The sequence below is a fragment of the Myotis myotis genome, unplaced genomic scaffold, assembly GCF_014108235.1.
Source record: "Myotis myotis isolate mMyoMyo1 unplaced genomic scaffold, mMyoMyo1.p scaffold_m19_p_17, whole genome shotgun sequence".
Taxonomy (NCBI): domain Eukaryota; kingdom Metazoa; phylum Chordata; class Mammalia; order Chiroptera; family Vespertilionidae; genus Myotis; species Myotis myotis.
In genome coordinates, this window is record NW_023416321.1 from 40,809,830 (window position 1) to 40,826,785 (window position 16,956).

General features: G+C 49.8%; 2 protein-coding genes across 6 annotated transcripts; one reads left to right on the top strand and one right to left on the bottom strand.

The window, feature by feature from the left end:
• Positions 1 to 4,666: 4,666 nt before the first annotated feature.
• On the top strand, positions 4,667 to 6,824 carry RANGRF (RAN guanine nucleotide release factor). The gene is made up of 6 exons (XM_036341665.1): positions 4,667 to 5,448; positions 5,527 to 5,613; positions 5,705 to 5,821; positions 6,006 to 6,162; positions 6,235 to 6,320; positions 6,554 to 6,824. Exons 2-6 carry the CDS (start codon positions 5,537 to 5,539, stop codon positions 6,675 to 6,677), a joined length of 561 nt encoding a protein of 186 aa, XP_036197558.1. The 5' UTR covers positions 4,667 to 5,448; positions 5,527 to 5,536; the 3' UTR covers positions 6,678 to 6,824.
• SLC25A35 (solute carrier family 25 member 35) lies at positions 6,797 to 12,025 on the bottom strand. 5 transcript variants are annotated; one of them, XM_036341662.1, is made up of 6 exons: positions 11,667 to 12,025; positions 10,270 to 10,666; positions 9,168 to 9,233; positions 8,577 to 8,729; positions 7,544 to 7,678; positions 6,797 to 7,371 (listed from the first exon to the last, which is right to left on the bottom strand). In XM_036341662.1, exons 2-6 carry the CDS (start codon positions 10,642 to 10,644, stop codon positions 7,198 to 7,200), a joined length of 903 nt encoding a protein of 300 aa, XP_036197555.1. In that variant the 5' UTR covers positions 10,645 to 10,666; positions 11,667 to 12,025; the 3' UTR covers positions 6,797 to 7,197. The 5 variants fall into 5 exon arrangements, with proteins under 5 accessions (XP_036197555.1, XP_036197553.1, XP_036197554.1 ...); XM_036341660.1 differs by having other exon boundaries at positions 10,270 to 10,831; positions 11,667 to 12,024; XM_036341661.1 differs by lacking the exon at positions 11,667 to 12,025 and adding an exon at positions 11,050 to 11,228 and having other exon boundaries at positions 10,270 to 10,831.
• Between the last annotated feature and the right edge of the window lie 4,931 nt (positions 12,026 to 16,956).

Consider the following 16,956-nt stretch of genomic DNA (forward strand, 5'->3'; position numbering starts at 1 on the left):
ATGGTTGGGTCACAACAGGAGGAACTGTATTTCAAGGGCTAGAAGGTTGAGAACCACTGTTTTAGGGGAAGCTCAGGGTCCCGTGGGAGCCCTTAGCAGGGAATGCAGCCCAAAGTTTTAGGAACAAGGAAGGATTCCTGGGATTAGCTGAGACCTGAGGAATGAGTAGCAGATTATTACAAGAAAGGGAAGGGAAGGTACCCTAGGAAAGAATATTTGCAAAGCCTCAGAAGTGAGCGATAGTAAGGAATTGAACAAACATGGGTCTGTCTGGAACACTATAAATGGGACAGGCACTAGCAGCATGTTAAGGAATCTGGACTTTATCCTAAGAGCAATGGGAAACCATTTGAAGGGGGTTATATAGAGGATAAACATGTAGATTTGCATTTTTTTAAAAATATTTTTTATTGGTTTCAGAGAGGAAGGGGGAGAGAAACATCAATGATGAGAGAATCACTGATCGGCTGCCTCCTGCATACCCCACACCAGGGATTGAGCCTGCAACCTGGGCATCTGCCCTGACCAGGAATCAAACCATGGCCTCCTAATTCAGAGATCGACACTCAACCACTGAGCCACGCCAGCCAGGCTCAATTTGCATTTTTGAAAGATCCCTCCAGCTACAGAGGAGAAAGGAAAGGATGTGGGGGATTCAATAAGAAGGCTTTGCAGTATCCAGGTAGAAATAATGTTGGCCAGGACTGGGGTTGTGGCAGTGGATATGGAAAGAAATGGAAGGATTTGAGAGACATTCGGAGGTAGAATATTTAGGATCTGGATGTGAGGAGAGAAAGAAAAGAGCCAATGCCCAGTCTGCTTGCTGGGTTCATTGGTGGGTGATAATTCATCAGCTGTAATAGGAGCACAGCAGATGGCTCGTGTTTGGGAGAAAGATTTGCTTTGCTTAGGGTTGTGTTGAGTTTGAGGCATTGGTGGGGCATGAATTAGGGGCCTCCAGGAGGCAGAAGAGGTCTTGGGGCCCTAACTGGTTTGGCTCAGTGGATAAAGCATCAGCCTTCGGACAGAAGGGTCCCAGGTTTGATTCCAGGTTAGGGCACATGCCGGGGTTGTCTGCTTGATCCCCAGTGGTGGGTGTGCAGGAGGCAGCCGATTAATAATTCTCTCTCACCATTGATGTTTCTATCTCCTTCTTCCTTCTTCTCTGAAGTCAATAAAAAATATATTAAACATTAAAAAAAAGAGATCTTGGGTGGACATGATGAGGGTTTGGGAGGCACCGGCATATGCATGGGTGAGGTTATCTAGGAGGAGTGTGTAGGGCCTGGTAATGCCCCACTTAAGGGGTTGGCAGAGAAGGGGAGACTGAGAAGAAAGGGCACTGCTAACGTTACAGTCTAACCAGTTGACTGGCTTAGCTTCCCACTGCATGAGTCACTGGAGTATCCTGGGATGCCCCTGGGAAGGTATCCAGGGCAACAGAAGACACTAGAGAGGCCAGCCTGTTCTCCTTGACCACTGAATCCTAGCTCTGCTGACCTTGTCTTCACCCGACCTCTCTTCCCTAGATCCTTTCCCAACATAGTACAGACAGCTCTCCCCACTCCCAAATACCTCATATATAAGGAAATGGCCTTGACTAATAAAGCAGGTGAAAAGAGCCAAATTAAAAGGCACTTTGGAGTCTGGGACCCCTCAGAACTCCTGGTGGCACCTTCTAGGAGGTTCCAAGGGAAGGGACAGGGTCAGGGGACATTCCAACTGGGTTGGCGACACAGGGATCCTAGTTTGGGTTGCAGCCGAAGAAAACCCCACCTTACCCTTGGGAATATGACCTGCCTTCTTCCTCTCCATGAGGATCCATCAGATTTTGAAGAGCTGTGATGGGAACTCTTCCTCTACCAGCTTAGTGCAGACCCTCTACCACCTTGAACTTGGGATAGTATAATGGGTTCTTATTCTATTTCACCCCCAACTGGTCTAACACTAACTAGACATACTACTACTATACAATTCTGGTGCTGACCATCAGGAGTTGGCACCAGATCCCACAAGTTAAGGACTCAGTTTTCTATGAGACTGCCCTACTTTCAGATGCCAGCCATAAATCTCATGGGTTCCCAGGCTGTCCACATATTCAGGGGTTCCTGCCATCCTCACAGGTTCAGTAATTGCAAGAATAACTCTCAGAACTCAGGGAAGTGCTGTACTCACGATTACCATTTCATTGTAAGAATATACATCGGCAAGGTCTGGAAGGATCCCAGAAGCACGTCGTCCATGCCCTTTTCCCCGAGAGTAAGGGTGCTCCACCCTCCTGGCACATTAGTGTGTTTACCAACCAAGAAGTTTCCCTGAGCTTCAGTGTCCAGAATTTTGGCGTTTTATCGGTTTGGGGTTTTATTGGTTTGTTAACAAGTGGCTCAAAGTGCTAACCGTTTAATCACGTGGCTGTTTTTTCTGATGTGGCCTTCCCCCATCCTGACTCTCCTTTGCATAAACTATCTAATCATCTCATTAGTATAAACTATCAGGGCCCATTATGAGTAACAAAGAACTTCTATTGCTAGCTAGGGAAATTCCAAGCATTTAGAATTTCCCTCTTAGGAACCATAGACAATCAAGTTCTTTATTGTACAACATTTCTTAACTTTTCTATTATTTTTATTTTTATTGATTTTTTTTAGAGAGACATTGATTTGTTGTTCCACTTATATATGCATTCATTGATTGCTTCTTTTTTATTTTTACTTTATTAATTATTAGGTTTCAGGTATATAATTCTATAATACATTATCTGTATATTGTATTTGTGTTTACCACCCTAAGTCGAGTCTCCTCCTACCACTATTTATCCCCTTTACCCTCTTTAACTCCTCCTACCCTCTTGCAATCGCCAACTGTTGTCTGTGTCCATGAGTATTTTTTTCTTTGCTTGATCCCTTCACCCATCTCACCCAGCCCCCAACTACCCTCCCCACTGAAACTGTCAGTCTCTTGTCTGTCTCCATTTTGTTAGTTTATTTTGCTCGTTAGTTTCCACATATAAATGGAATCTTATGGTACTTGTCTTTCTCTGACTGGCTTATTTCACTCAGCATAATAATTTCCAGGTCCATCCATGCTGTCACAAAAGGTAAGATTTCCTTTGTTTTCACTGCTGAGTAGTATTCCATTGTGTAAATGCACCACATCATTTTTATTAACTCCTCTACTGATGGGCACTTGGGCTGCTTCCAAATCTTGACTATTGTAAATAATGTCGCAATGAAAACAGGGGTGTATATATTCTTTTGAATTAGTGTTTCGGATTTCTTTGGATAAATTCCTGGAAGTGGAATCACAGGGTCATATGCAGTTCCATTTTTAATTTATTTTTATTATTTTAAAATATACTTTTATTGATTTCAGAGAAGAAGGGAGAAAGAGAGAGACAGAGACATCAATGATAAGAGAGAGTCATCCATCAGTTGCTTCCTGCACATCCCCACTGGGGATCGAGCCCCTGCAACCCGGTCATGTACCCTTGTCCAGAATTGAACCTGGGACCCTTCAGTCCGCAGGCCAATGCTCTATCCACTGAGCAAACTAGCTAGGGCTGTTGACATTGATAACAGCCATTCTGACAGGTATAAAGTGATACCTCATTGTGGTTTTAATTTGCATTTTTCTGGTGATTAGTGAAGTTGAGCATCTTTTCATGTCTGTTGGCCATCTATCCTCTTTGGAGAAGTGTCTGTTCAGGTCCTTTGCCCATTTTCTTTTCTTTTTTTTTAGGTCCCTCCCATGCCTGTGCCTGTGCCCGTGACCCTGCCTATTTTTAAACCTTTTGAGCTCGGCGAGCCAGCATTTTGAAAAACCCTAACTTAACTCTGGTGCCATGTCACATATAGAAATTTTTTGATCTTTGCAACCATAGTAAAACAAAGACTTATATATTTGATATTTATTTTATATATTTAAATGCCATTTAACAAAGAAAAATCAACCAAAAAAATGAGTTCACTTGTCACCTCTGACACGTGTGTCATAGGTTCGCCATCACTGCGGCTGTGCCGAGCGGGCAAGGCCATGGGTGAACCTGAGAAGGGGCGGTGAAGGATTTAGACAGACAAGAGAAGAAAGCTGGGTCTAGGTGGGACGCTGCTTCTTTTATGGAGACAGCCCCACAGCCTATAAACCGAGTCTTTATTTTATAGCCAGACTCCATGAGGCAAAGTAAGGGCGTGGTTACTACATTCTCCCAGCTTTCGAATCTACTCAATTACATGCACCTGATCAAGCTTTGTTTACTTGCTGCACCTCCCGCAGCCCTTATCACTTAGCCACGTGGGACCACAGGTTCCGATCATAAGGTCGAGCTTACAACTATAGCCTTTGGCTATAATTGTGCTGGGAGGGCTTGCACGTGGCTTTGCCAGGAGAGGATCGTGCCCTCTCATTAGTCCCAGGCTTGACCCTGTCCAAACGCTGTGGCCGCTCTCCACACTAGGCTACCCTGACTTCTGAGTTCACAGTTCCCTGTATACCTCCGGCGAGGCAGGGGTGGTGTCCTAATTGCCTTTGTGTCTCCAGCCCTTCACACAGGGCCTGGCAGAGTAAGGTACCAAAATACATGTGCCCTCTGGCCCGTGTTACAAAATTATTCGGGTCCAGAGATATGGTCGGCACTTGGAGTCCCGTGGGAGGGATGGCTGTAGGATGAGGATCCTCTTGCTCAGCTCCTGGCTGAGGGCCGGAGTGGCCCCCTGGGTTCCAGAACCACGAAGTTAATCACCCAGTGCACAATGGGGCTGTTATGCTCTCAACACTCGGCCAGGTGTTGGGAATCAAAGATGAATGGAGAGATTAGCTGGGAGGGTGGAACTGAGCAGAAACTTAAGGACAAACCTGCGCAAGGAAAACAACAGGGGGCTTAACCTGTGCTTCGGTCCAGGTGTGCGGGGGGCGGTATGGGCCGTCCTCCCCACGCCCTCCGAGGCGAAGATTTGAGAAGGATTAGCTATGTAATCCCCGGGCTGGTCTCGCTTCCAGGAACGGGTGAGGCCCGAATCCTAATCCGGCCTCACACCTGGCCCCATTGTTCCCTTACTTCCCTGCAACCGATCCACCGATGCGGGAATTAGCGATCTGGCGGCTCCTTCGCTGTCCACAGGCCTTTGGAGGGGCCTGGCTGGCGGAGAACAGTCTCCCCGGACCCAGACGCCGGTCACTCGGACGAGCAACGACCCCTCCGGAGGGTCTCAGCGACATTCTTAGACCGTGCGGCCCCTTTAAGAGGAGGAGACGGGCGGGCGCGAGTTAGCCGCCACCGGACGTCACAAACCCAAGACCGGGTCTCACTCCCAGGCGGCCCCGCCCGAGCCCGCCGAGGGACCGAGCTTCTGGGAGCGCCCCACGGGCCGCGGCGGAGGCGCGGGCGCCCACTGGCCGGCGCGATCGCAGGGGCGGGGCCGCATCTTAAAGGGCCGGAGCCGAGGCAGCCCGGTGAGGGCGGGGGCTGCGGCGGGACGCGGGGCGGGACGCCACGTGGCCCCGTGTCGATTTCTCTTTAAATCTCCCTAGTCCCTGGCCCATGGAGCCCACGCAAGATTACCCACTGTTCGGGGGCGCCTTCTCCGCCACGCTCCCTCCCGGGGCCATTGACGTGAGGTGAGAAACGCCCCCGCGCGGATGGAAGCCGACCGGGTGGGGCTGCGGAGAGGAACCGGGGTCAACCGGTGCCTGCCTCGCCTCTCTCCAGCGACCTCCGACCGGTCCCGGACAACCAGGAAGTTTTTTGCCACCGCGTGACGGACCAGAGCCTGATCGTGGAGCTTCTGGAGCTGCAGGCCCACGTGCGGGGAGAGGAGGCCGCGCGGTGAGCGGGGCCGGCCGTGGCTGGCCAATGGGAGGGCCGGGCCCGGAGTGGGCGGGGCCTGCGCGGGACGGTTCCCTGGGCGACGAGAACTCGTGTCACGCAGTGAGCGAAGCCTAGACGTCAAAATGCTTGTGGGGCGACGGTGGGAGGTGCCCCTTCCTGACCCTGTCCCTCCCCACTCCAGGTACCACTTTGAGGACGTTGGTGGGGTGCAGGGCGCTAGGACTGTTCAAGTGGAGGCTGTGCAGCCCCTCCTCTTGGAGAACCTGGCCCTGAGGGGCTGCTGTGAAGAAGCCTGGGTCCTCTCGGGCAAGCAGCAGGTGGCTAAAGAGAACCAGCAGGTAAGGGCGAGTGAGATGGCCCGGAGGGGCGAAGAGGTGGGCCCTCGAACATCCTGACACCGATCCCTTTAGGTAGCGAAGGACGTGACCCTGCACCAGGCCTTGCTGAGGCTGACTCCATACCAGACTGATCTCCTGCTCACCTTCAATCAGCCCCCGTAAGGAGGACAGAGAGGGCACATGGCTCAAGGGGGGGGGGGGGGTGTCCCCAGGAGCATGGGCTGGGAGGGGCAGAGCAGTGAAGCGGGCTAGCGGGGTCCTCCAAGGAAGTGGGAGTGGGCCAGAGTTTTGGGGTCACAGATACCCAGGTCGTCCCAGGAACAGAAGAGGGTAACTTCCACACATGAGGCCTGGATGATGTTCTCTCCCCGTCTGTTCCCCCGCTCCCAAGCCCTGACAATAGGTCATCTCTTGACCCTGAAAATCTGTCACTTCCACCCTGGAGCCTGGGTGACTTCGAACAGCTGGTGACCAGTCTGACTCTTCATGATCCCAACATCTTTGGTCCCCAGTAAAGATGCTGAAATGCTACATGATGCCGCTGAAGACTTGGGGACCCCAATCTGCAAGGGGAACAAAGGGTGGGATATATTCCCCAAATTCCTTCCCTGTGGATAAACATAAGACACCTCTCTGCAGAAATAAACTTGCTTTATAACCAATATAATCTCTGTGCCTTTGAATCTAACAGGACACCTGGGTCCCCCCAATTCCCTTTGGTCTTGGAGGGGGATTTTAAAGTTGTACATGTGATCAGAAGGGACCCAAGGCTGGCAGTGAAGAAAGGGGGGGGGGGCATAAACTTTGGAGTGAAGTGTACAGGGGGACAGGTAGAGAAAGTTTAAAGAGACAGCCACGGAAGGGAGGGAAACTATCTCTTGTAGTGATTCAACCCTGAGAAAACAGATAGGGAGTGGGATTGGCTGTCCCCCTCTGATGGTTAGGAGGTCGCCTGGTAAGAAGTCACCAGGACATAGTAATGGAGGCAAAAGTGTCCAAGGAGTACCAACTTGGTGGAGTGAGGGGGAGTGGCTGTTATTTGGTGTACGTGTTGTAGAGGAAGCGAAGCTGGTCCCAGAAGAAGAGGGAGAGGATGGTGTGAGGGCCAAGGCGAAAGTAGGAGGCTCCAATACCCTTGTACATGCCAAAAATGCCCTCTGTCCGAGCCGTCTGCAGCAGAGCGTCCAGCACTCCTCGGTACATGAGGCCCTGAGAGCAGGTTGGAGAAGGAGGGAGAGAACAGGGAAGGAGCCTGTCAGAGCCCAGCAGGGGTCTCACCTCTGCAGGCTACCTTTTAGGCTGTCCCACTTGGCTCTGCAATCTGCTCCTCCCCCCCGCCCCCTGCAGTTTTCCCTGCCTGAACCACAGAGCACTCCCTTACCTTGCCCTGAGTGTCTGTGGGCTGGTTGTAGAGCCTTGTGCTCACCACATCAAAGGGTGTCATGGCCAGGACCACCGCAATGCCACTCACCATGGCAGCTGCCAGAGCCACCTTCCAGCTCTGGGGAGGAAATATCTAAAGGGAGGGAGGAAGAGCTTTGTCAGTCAGTCAGTCAATCATTCAACTCCTAGGAAAGGACAGGCCCTGCTCTGGGAATACAGTAGAGCTGGTAACTCTGGGAGCTTCCACTCTATCAGTTAATACAGTGTGATAACACTGTGAAGGCTCAGGTACACCTGAGAGGAAGTGACAAAAGCTGTGGGAAGGGTATAGCACAAGCATGTCAAACTCGCGGCCCACAATGAATATTTTTGCAGCCCAGCCAATATAACGATATGTAAGAAACATTTTAATAAAAAATTCATAACTTAATTTTTACAATATCCTGTTATACATAATTATAACGAACAACATTCGCTAATGACATTACTATCATCGTGTCGCATTCATTTTCTTACACGCCTTACGCACAGCGCACCATTTCTCTCCACTAATACTAGCAGCGGTTATTTTAGCAGCCGATGGCCATGTCATTAGTCTTGGGCTAACTTGTTTGGTGTGCGCAACAGGAAATATTTCGCTTTCAGAGAATGAGAAAAATAGGTTTATTTGCTTATTTGTGCAGTTATTCAGTGGTAAGTTAATGTTCAAGAAAATATTAATTTTTATTAAAATGTTCTATTATTTTATGTTAACGATGACTCATTTATTTCAGCCCTTTGTATTCAGCATGTCTCTATCGAAATAAACCTATGTTTCTATGAAAATTGAAGCTTTGGGGGTTTTTTTTGTGGCCCACATAAACTTACATCTTGTTTATTTGGCCTGTTGGCCTTTGAGTTTGACATGCTTGGTGTAGCAGCTGACCCCCAAGCCATCCTGCCACTCCCTCACCCCTCTAGGGCTCAGTTCAGCTTGTACTCCCCCCTGCCCACATTTCCCAGGGCGGCCCCACCCATTTCCCAGGCAGTACCTCCCACTGGGTAATAAGGTCCTTGGTGGATGAGAAGGTGCACAGCTGGGTGGAGGAACCGGCGATAACTCGGGGAAGGCCGCCCACGGCCCCACGCCACAACCCCACCAGACCATGTTTCTGGCCAATCTCGGTTAGCGCCTGAAACATGCCCTGGGAGGGGGAAGATCATGAGGTGGGGTTTAGTCACCCTGGCATCAGGGGCTGCCATCTCCTAACACTGCTAAGGATGGGTCCTTAACAGGCATCTGATATCTGGACAACCAGTTGTGTGTGAGCTTAACACCAGAATGTGGCCCTTCCATTGTCTACCACCTCATTGCTCCCTCCCTTGCCATCCCAGACTAGGGCGTATGGAAGTGAGGACATTAGCAGACCAGGAGAACAGGGCAGGAGAAACAGGTGCAGAGGACTAGAGGAGCTGGGGAGCGTGTGGGAAAGAGGGCCTGGGTGGACATTAGGGGCAGAGTGAGGCTGAACTGATTGGCTGAGCAGAGCCTTGGCTGGGTTGGAGTTGTTGGGTGCAGACAGAAAGCTGGGGGCCGATGGGAGAGAATGGCAGAGACTCCAGCGGTGTTGGGAACATCTTACCTGATGCTTATACTGGTGCCCTACGGCAATTTCTGAGGCTGCCTGTGCTTGTAGGTGTGTCTTCACCTGGGGACGAGAGAGTATCACAACCTATGGCCCAGTGACCATTCTTTCACCCCAGAGACCCAAGCGCCTGAACCCCTCACACTTCCTCGCGGCGGTTCTCAACCTGTGGGTCACGAACAATGAAAATACATTCTGCATATCAGATATTTACATTATGATTCATAACAGTAGCAACATTACAGTTATGAAGTAGCAGCGAAATAATTTTATGGTTGGGGGTCACCATAACATGAGGAACTATATTAAAGGGTCACGGCATTAGGAAGGTTGAGAACCACTGGGGGTGTTCAACAATGAATATCCTTTTGACCTGATAATTATTGTTGTTTTCCTTTAACAAATTGGTCATGAGATTCTATCTCTTGGCTCCAGTCCCCTGGGGTGATGGATCTCCTAGCACCACAGACACTCCACCCCTCTACTTCTTCCTTCCCTTGTGGGCCGGGGGTGGAGGGGAAATGGAGAAGTTGAAGAATGGCAATATTTCCTAATATTATTCATCTTGGGGAGTCTAGTCTGTCATGCCAGCTCCATTTCCCAAACTGGATCTCCAGCTACCAGCACGACCAGGCTTCCCCATCAGACTCTGCGGTAGGTTGGGAGATCATGAACAAAACTTGCTCTCTGACCCCAAAGCCTCATGGGGGCATGTGCTCACCTTACTTTGGAGAGGCCACTGTCCTGAATCTCATACCCTGCCTTTCAGTCTTTCCAGGAGGAGCACAAAGCAGGACCTAGTCCTGGCAATAAGCAGCTGTGTGACCTGGAGCTGGTCACCTCCCTTCTCTGGGCCTCAGGCTACAGACCCTTCACTTATACCAGATGGCTCGAAGGGGCCGACTGTGAGACTGTAATTCTGTGATATCCAGGACTTCCCCTGGTCCTCACACTTACTGAGGTACGTTACTCAAATTCCTCACCCTCCCCTACACAAGTCCACTTCCAACCTTAGTATCAGATTATGAAGGAAGACCCAGGTCCCCACCCTACACCAAATGTCTGCCTTGAAGGCCCCAGGCAAGACCCTTCTTCTCACCATGTAGATAGGGCTCCCCAAGTAGGCTCCCAGGACCCCAGCCAGCGCCCCAGCTGCTGCGCTTCGGATAGGACTGTGGGTGCCTTCAGCTGAGTGCAGGTAGCCCTTAGCCTCAGCCAGCCCATAGGTGCCCAGCCGGATGCCATTCATCAGGAACTGGTACAGGAGGGCAGGGGCCAGGCCCTTCTGCAGGGCAGCCAGGCCGTCCACCTTGCCGATGGTGATGAAGGCATGGAAGACGTTTCTGTAGTGCCGCTGGTAGGAGCCGGGGGCCTGCAGTTCTCCCTGTAACTGCATCCTCGTCTTCACCACCTCCAGGGGGTTGGTGAACAAACAGGCCCCGCAGGCTGCCAGGCCACTCATCAAGAAGTCCATGGTGGGGCAGTGGTAGCAAGAACTGGCCCAGGAGAAAGAAAGTCAAAACGAGCTTCAGACACGAGGTCAGAAATCAGGAAAGACCTCAGTTTCAACAGGCTGCAGGAGGTAGGAATGTCGCGTTCTGGAGCCAAGTGTCAGGGTCAAATGTCAGGTGAAAGGATAGCTGGAATTTGGAAGTCAGGAGCTGGCAAAGAGAGAAGAAAGAGGAGTTTAGGAGAGTTTGGCGAGAAGGTTATGATAGGGCTCAGTTGGTCAAAGGAGTTGAGATCAAGAAGGGGCAGAAGCCAGGGGGATAGGACGATGGCAGGTGGGATGCTGAGAACGGCAGGCTACTGGGGGCCGGGGAGCAGGGAAGGGAAACGCGGGGCTGGGAGCTGGAAGCCGGGGAGGAAGAAAAATAACCCCAGCAGGTTATGGAGGAAAAGGATCCGGGAGGAGATCCGCTGACGTCCCGGGAGAGCCACGAGATCTGGATCGAGGAAGTAAGTCGGGACTCAGGCCGGGGCTGAGCGACCCCCGGGAGCTGCGAGAGTCGCAGCCGCTTCGCCCCGTAACCTGCAGAGGCGGGACCGCCACCTCCAGTCGCGGCGCGCAGCGTCCAATGGGGAGCCTGGGAGAGCCCCAGCCAATCAGCGCCGCGCCGGCTCCGCGGCCAATGGGAGGCGCTCCCGGCGACCTGACCCCCGGAACCGCGGGGAGGCAGTTGGGGTTAACTCTCCCGGCTCTGCCCCAGGGCCGGTGCCGGTGCCAGGGCCGGTGCCAGGGCCTCGGGTCGGGTCGGGAGTCCGCGGGGCCGAGGGCTTATCACCGGTGGGGAGGAGAGGTTGGTTACTGGACGGGCGCAGAGGCGGAGCGCGAGGCTGCAGTCCCGCTTTGGGGTGTTTGGGGCTGCCCCTCTTCCCTTGTGTCCCGGGTCTGGGCCCAGTGGAATTGGCACCTGTAGATCCACGCCCTGCTGGGTGCCGGTGCCAGCACAGCCTGAAAGCTAAGGCTGTGTCCGTGGGGCATGTGAGACTCACCTACTGGACCGGACTTGTGGGTTCTAGCTCCGGGGTGTGGCTGCGGGCGCGGAGGTGGCGGCGGCGGCGCCGGGTGATGGAGGCCCGGGGAGCGTAGTCTCTTTGCTGGGCTCTTTCGCCCTCCGCTACCTGGAGGAAGCCGGACCTGCCAAACAGAGGTCTCTGGGCTCAGGTTACACAGTGCCCGCGAGTGGTGGGAAGATCCTGAGATTTTGGCCTCCTGCCCTTGCTCATGAGTCACGGAAAAAGTTCTGAGAAAAGCGACCAGGGAAACTACTAGCTGGGAAAAGGCAGGAGGATAGGACCTGTGCTCCGGCGCACAGCTGTGTGCGAGGCCATCGCCAGACTTAGACTGAGCCGGCCTTCTAAATGCCAGTTTGCTTCTTCTTGCTTACTGGTTGGACGGCCTTGGGCAAGTTGCTTAAGAGTTCAAACATTTCAGAGCTTTTTTTTTTTTTTTTTTTTTTGTAAAATGGGAATGATAATTACCTATTGCACATACCTGAGTGGGACTGTTGGACTTGCACCTGGTGTTCAGTTTACAGATTTCCGGAAACGGCAAGAGCTGTTAGACCCGTGTGCCCTAGAGTGTCCTGCTCCCACGGCCAGATTAGCATATCCTTGCCACCTTCTTTTGGTGATCTCCAAATCATTCAAATCATTCCTTATCTCCTGACCCTGGGCACCTTTCAAATTCTCCACATTCAAGCCATTTCCAGTCCTGCATTTATCGCTCTTTCTCATTTTGTTTAGCAATTGTTTACTCTCAGAGTCCCTCACCACAGGGGAAGTTCTTGGGTGCCTTGCTGACTTGGACTGAAGCATTTCTACCTCCCCAGTGTACTGCTAAGTCATTGAGCCTTAGGATGAAGCAGGAGGGGTGGAAGGTTGAGTAGATAATGGGGTGGAAGGTTGAGTAGATAATGGGGCTTCTCCTGGGCTCGGGAAGGGTCCCTGAAAATTTTCCAAGGAGTGCTCTCCAAATGCCTCCACCTGCTGGATAGGATGGGAGTTCCTCATTGTTTTAATCCTTGAGTTTACACCAGTGGTTCTTCAGGTGTGGTCCCTGGAACAGAAGCAGCAGCTGCACCTGGTCTTCATTAGAAGTGAACATTTTCTAGTCCCACTCTAGACCTCCTATACCAGGAACTCTGGAGGTGAAGCCTGACAATATGCTTCAACAGATTCTCTAGGTTATTCTGATGAATGCTAAAGTTTTATTTGTAATATCCAGATGGCATAGAGATAGTTTTTAAAGTGTTATTTTTTAAAAAAAATAAGCTTAATTGCCCTAGCTGGTTTGGCTCAGTGGATAGAGTGTTGGCCTGCGGACTGAAGGGCCTTAGGTTCGATCTGGTCAAGGGCACATGCCTGGGTGCAGGCTCGATCTCCAGTGGGGGTCGGGGGGTGGGGGTGGGGCATGCAGGAGGCAGCTGATCAAGAATTCTCATCATTGATGTTTCTATCTCTCTCTTCCTCTCCTTTCCTCTCTGAAGTCATTAAAAACATATTTTTAAAAAATTGACCTTGTAAATTAAAAAAAGCTTACTTTTTAGAAGTTTGACATTTACAGAAAATTGGTACAGATACTATGAGAGTTCCCATGTACTCCAACCCAATTCCCTTGCTATTAAAGTCTTGTATTAATATATTTTGTTAGAATTATGAACCAATATTGATACATTATTTTTAACTAAAGTCCATGCTTTATACAGGTTTTCTTCATTTTTTGCTTCAAGTTATTTTTCTGTTCCAGGATCCCATCCAGGATACGACATTACATTTAATTGTTATAGCTCCTCAGGCTCCTCTTATCTGTGACTGTTTCTCAGATTGTCCTGTTTTTGATCATCTTGACAGTTTTGAGGAGTACTGGTAAAGCATTTTATGGATGCCTCTCTTGTGTGTGTGTTTCTCTCATGATTGGACTGAGGTCATGGGTTCGGGGGAGGAAGACCATGGAAGTAAAGTAACTGCCACTTATCACATCATGTGAAGGGAACTGCTACTAGAGACACACCATCAGAATGACTTGTTACTGTTGATGTTGACTTTGATCCCCGAAGGTAGTTTGTCAGTTATTTTTCTTTCCTCCGTTCCATATTGTATTCTTTGGAAGGAAGTCACTATGCACAGCCCACATGTTAGGAGTGGAGAAGTATCTAAACTATTGGATTCTGCATGGGAGATTCGTCTCCTCATTTGTTTATTTATATATTTTTTAAAAACATTTTATTGATTTTTTTACAGAGAGGAAGGGAGAAGGATAGAGAATCAGAAACATTGATCAGCTGCCTCCTGCACACCCACTACTGGGGATGTGCTGGCAACCAAGGTACATGCCCTTGACTGGAATCGAACCTGGGACCTTTCAGTCCGCAGGCCGACGCTCTATCCACTGAGCCAAACCGGTTTGGCATATCCAACTGTTTCTATCAGTATGAACTAATGGATATTTATTTTATACTTTAGATTATAATCAGTCATACTTTATTATAATCAGTCATACAAATTGTTCTAGCTTTGGCCTTTGGAAGCTCTTTTTAAAAATATATATATATATATATATATATTTTAAAAATATATATTTTATTGATTTTTTACAGAGAGGAATGGAGAAGGATAGAGAGTTAGAAACATTGATGAGAGAGAAACATCAATCAGCTGCCTCCTGCACACCCCCTACTGGGGATGTGCCCGCAACCAAGGTACATGCCCTTGACGGGAACCGAACCTGGGACCCTTCAGTCTGCAGGCCGACGCTCTATCCGCTGAGGCAAACCAGTTAGGGCTAAAAATATATATTTTTTAAAAAATATATTTTTTATTTCAGAGAGGAAGGGAGAGGGAGAGAGAGACAGAAACATCAATGATGAAAGAATCATTGATCGGTTGCCTCCTGTACCCCCCACAATGGGCATTGAGCCCGCAACCTGTGCGTGTGCACTGACAGGGACTTGTACTGTAACCTCCTGCTTCATAGGTCGATGCTCAACCATTGAGCCATGCCAGCCAGATTGGGAGCTCTTTTACTTGATTCCTGTGTTTCTTTGGCACATTCCTGTCCATAATTTTTTAAGCAAAAAAAATTTTAAAGCATTTTCTTTCTTTCTGGCAATATATGACACTCTAAGCCAGTGGTTCTCAACCTTCTGGCCCTTTAAATACAGTTCCTCATGTTGGGAGCCAACCATAAAATTATTTTCGTTGCTACTTCATAACTGTAATGTTGCTACTGTTATGAATCGTAATGTAAATATCTGATTTGCAGGATGGTCTTAGGCGACCCCTGTGAAAGGGTCGTTCAACTGCCAAAGTGGTTGCGACCCACAGGTTGAGAACCGCTGCTCTAAGCTCATGTTGTATATTTGCTTCCGCAGTCATTTCTCCAAGGAGCCCTAGTTTCTTTTATTGAAACCAAAATCTGGGCACTGGGTGTGCTTGTTGCCATTGGATTGTCATTGCTTTTAGACCCTCTCGGCTGGGAGAGCAGCTAAATATATTTGTGTATACTTACACATGTATGTATACATATCCTATACAATAAAAGCCTAAGGTGGGGGGGAAAAAAAGCCTAAGGTGGGGGCTTGCCCGGGGTTGGAATGGCTGGGGGGGGGGGCGGTCAATTGGGGAAAAAGGAGACATATGTAAAACTTTTGACAATAAATAAAAAATAAAATAAAATAAAAGCCTAATATGCTAAGTGTCCGGTCATCCAGTTGTCTGTTCAATCAAAGCATAATATGCTAATGATATGCTAAGGCCGCTCAACTGCTCGCTATGACGTGTATTGATCACCAGGGGACAGACAGTTGACTGGTCAACAAGTCGCTATGATGTGCACCAGGGGGCAGATGCTCTGACCCATAGGTTAGCTTGCTGCTGGGTCTAGCGCTGATTGGGACTGAACAAGATGGGCGGACATGCCCTGGGGTCCTCACACGGTCCCTCCCTGGCTGGCCAACCTCCCATGTCCCTCCCCGGCCCTGATGGTGCACCGGTGGGGTCCCTCAGCCTGGCCTGCACCCTCTCCCATCTGGGACACCTCGGGGGATGTCAGAGAGCTGGTTTCAGCCCGAAGGCAAACGACTGGTCACTATGACATCCACTGACCACCAGGGGGCAGATGCTCAATGCAGGAGCTGCCCCCCCCCCCCCCCCCCCAGTGGTCAGTGCGCTCCCACAGGGGGAGCTCCACTTAGCCAGAAGCTGGGCTCACGGCTGGTGAGCACAGTGGCAGTGGCAGGAGCCTGCAGCGCTAAGGATGTCCAACTGATGGCTTAGGCCTCTGAGGGCTCCTGGACTGCAAGAGGGTGCAGGCCGTGCTGAGGGACACCGCCCCCCCACAAGTGCACAAATTTCGTGCACCAGGCCTCTAGTCTATAGATATTTCTACATGTAAGCATCTGTGTATTAAGTTAAACATGAGTTCATACTACAAGATGTCTATTACTACATGGATCATTGTAGCCACCTCTCTATACTTATCTGTAAACTCTCTAACAATGAGAAACTTGGCTCCTACCATCTGCCATCTATTTGCTTAATTGTTCAATTCCAGTATACATATATAGGAGCCTCAGGATAATTAACCCATATCTCCATGGGAAAGTACTTTATGAAATAGACCACAGTGTTTATGTGCAGTTCCTTTTGCCTTTAGTCTTAGAGACTCCACTCATTTCCGAAGTTATGTAGGCCAGCACTCCCCCCTCCTCACTCCCTTTAGTAAAGCCATTTCATACATTTGTAATGCACTTACATTTAGTCCCATTCTGCATTCTTTCTTGGGATCCCTTGACCTTCTAAATTTTTTTTTTAATTTACATATATTAAGGTTCACTCTTTGTGCTGTAAAGTTCTAAGAGTTTTGACAAATGCGTTATAGCAGTGACTTTCAACTTTTGTGCTGCAAGAATTTTTAAAACATGCAATATCTGATTATTTAGTCAGGGATACTGACCTCTTTTTCCTTAGGTTATCAAGTAAAAAGATGACTACAGTAGCCCTCTGTTGTGAATTCTCTGTCTTAAGACCTCAGTCCTACTGATGGCTGGTGCATCCTGGTTCTCCAAGTGACTTTTCTCTTCACATGGCTTTTCACCATTCAGTAGTCTAACCCACACTGCTGTACATGGTGGATAGCTTTGCCGGGGTCCAGCCCCAGCAGGTCCAGGGGTCCCCAAAGGTGTGGACGGAGTCGGCGAAGAAGGAAGGACACGGAGACAGCGTTCAGTTGATCAGCAGCCTAGCCAGGATCTCCAGCCAGGATCTCCAGCCAAGTTCTGGT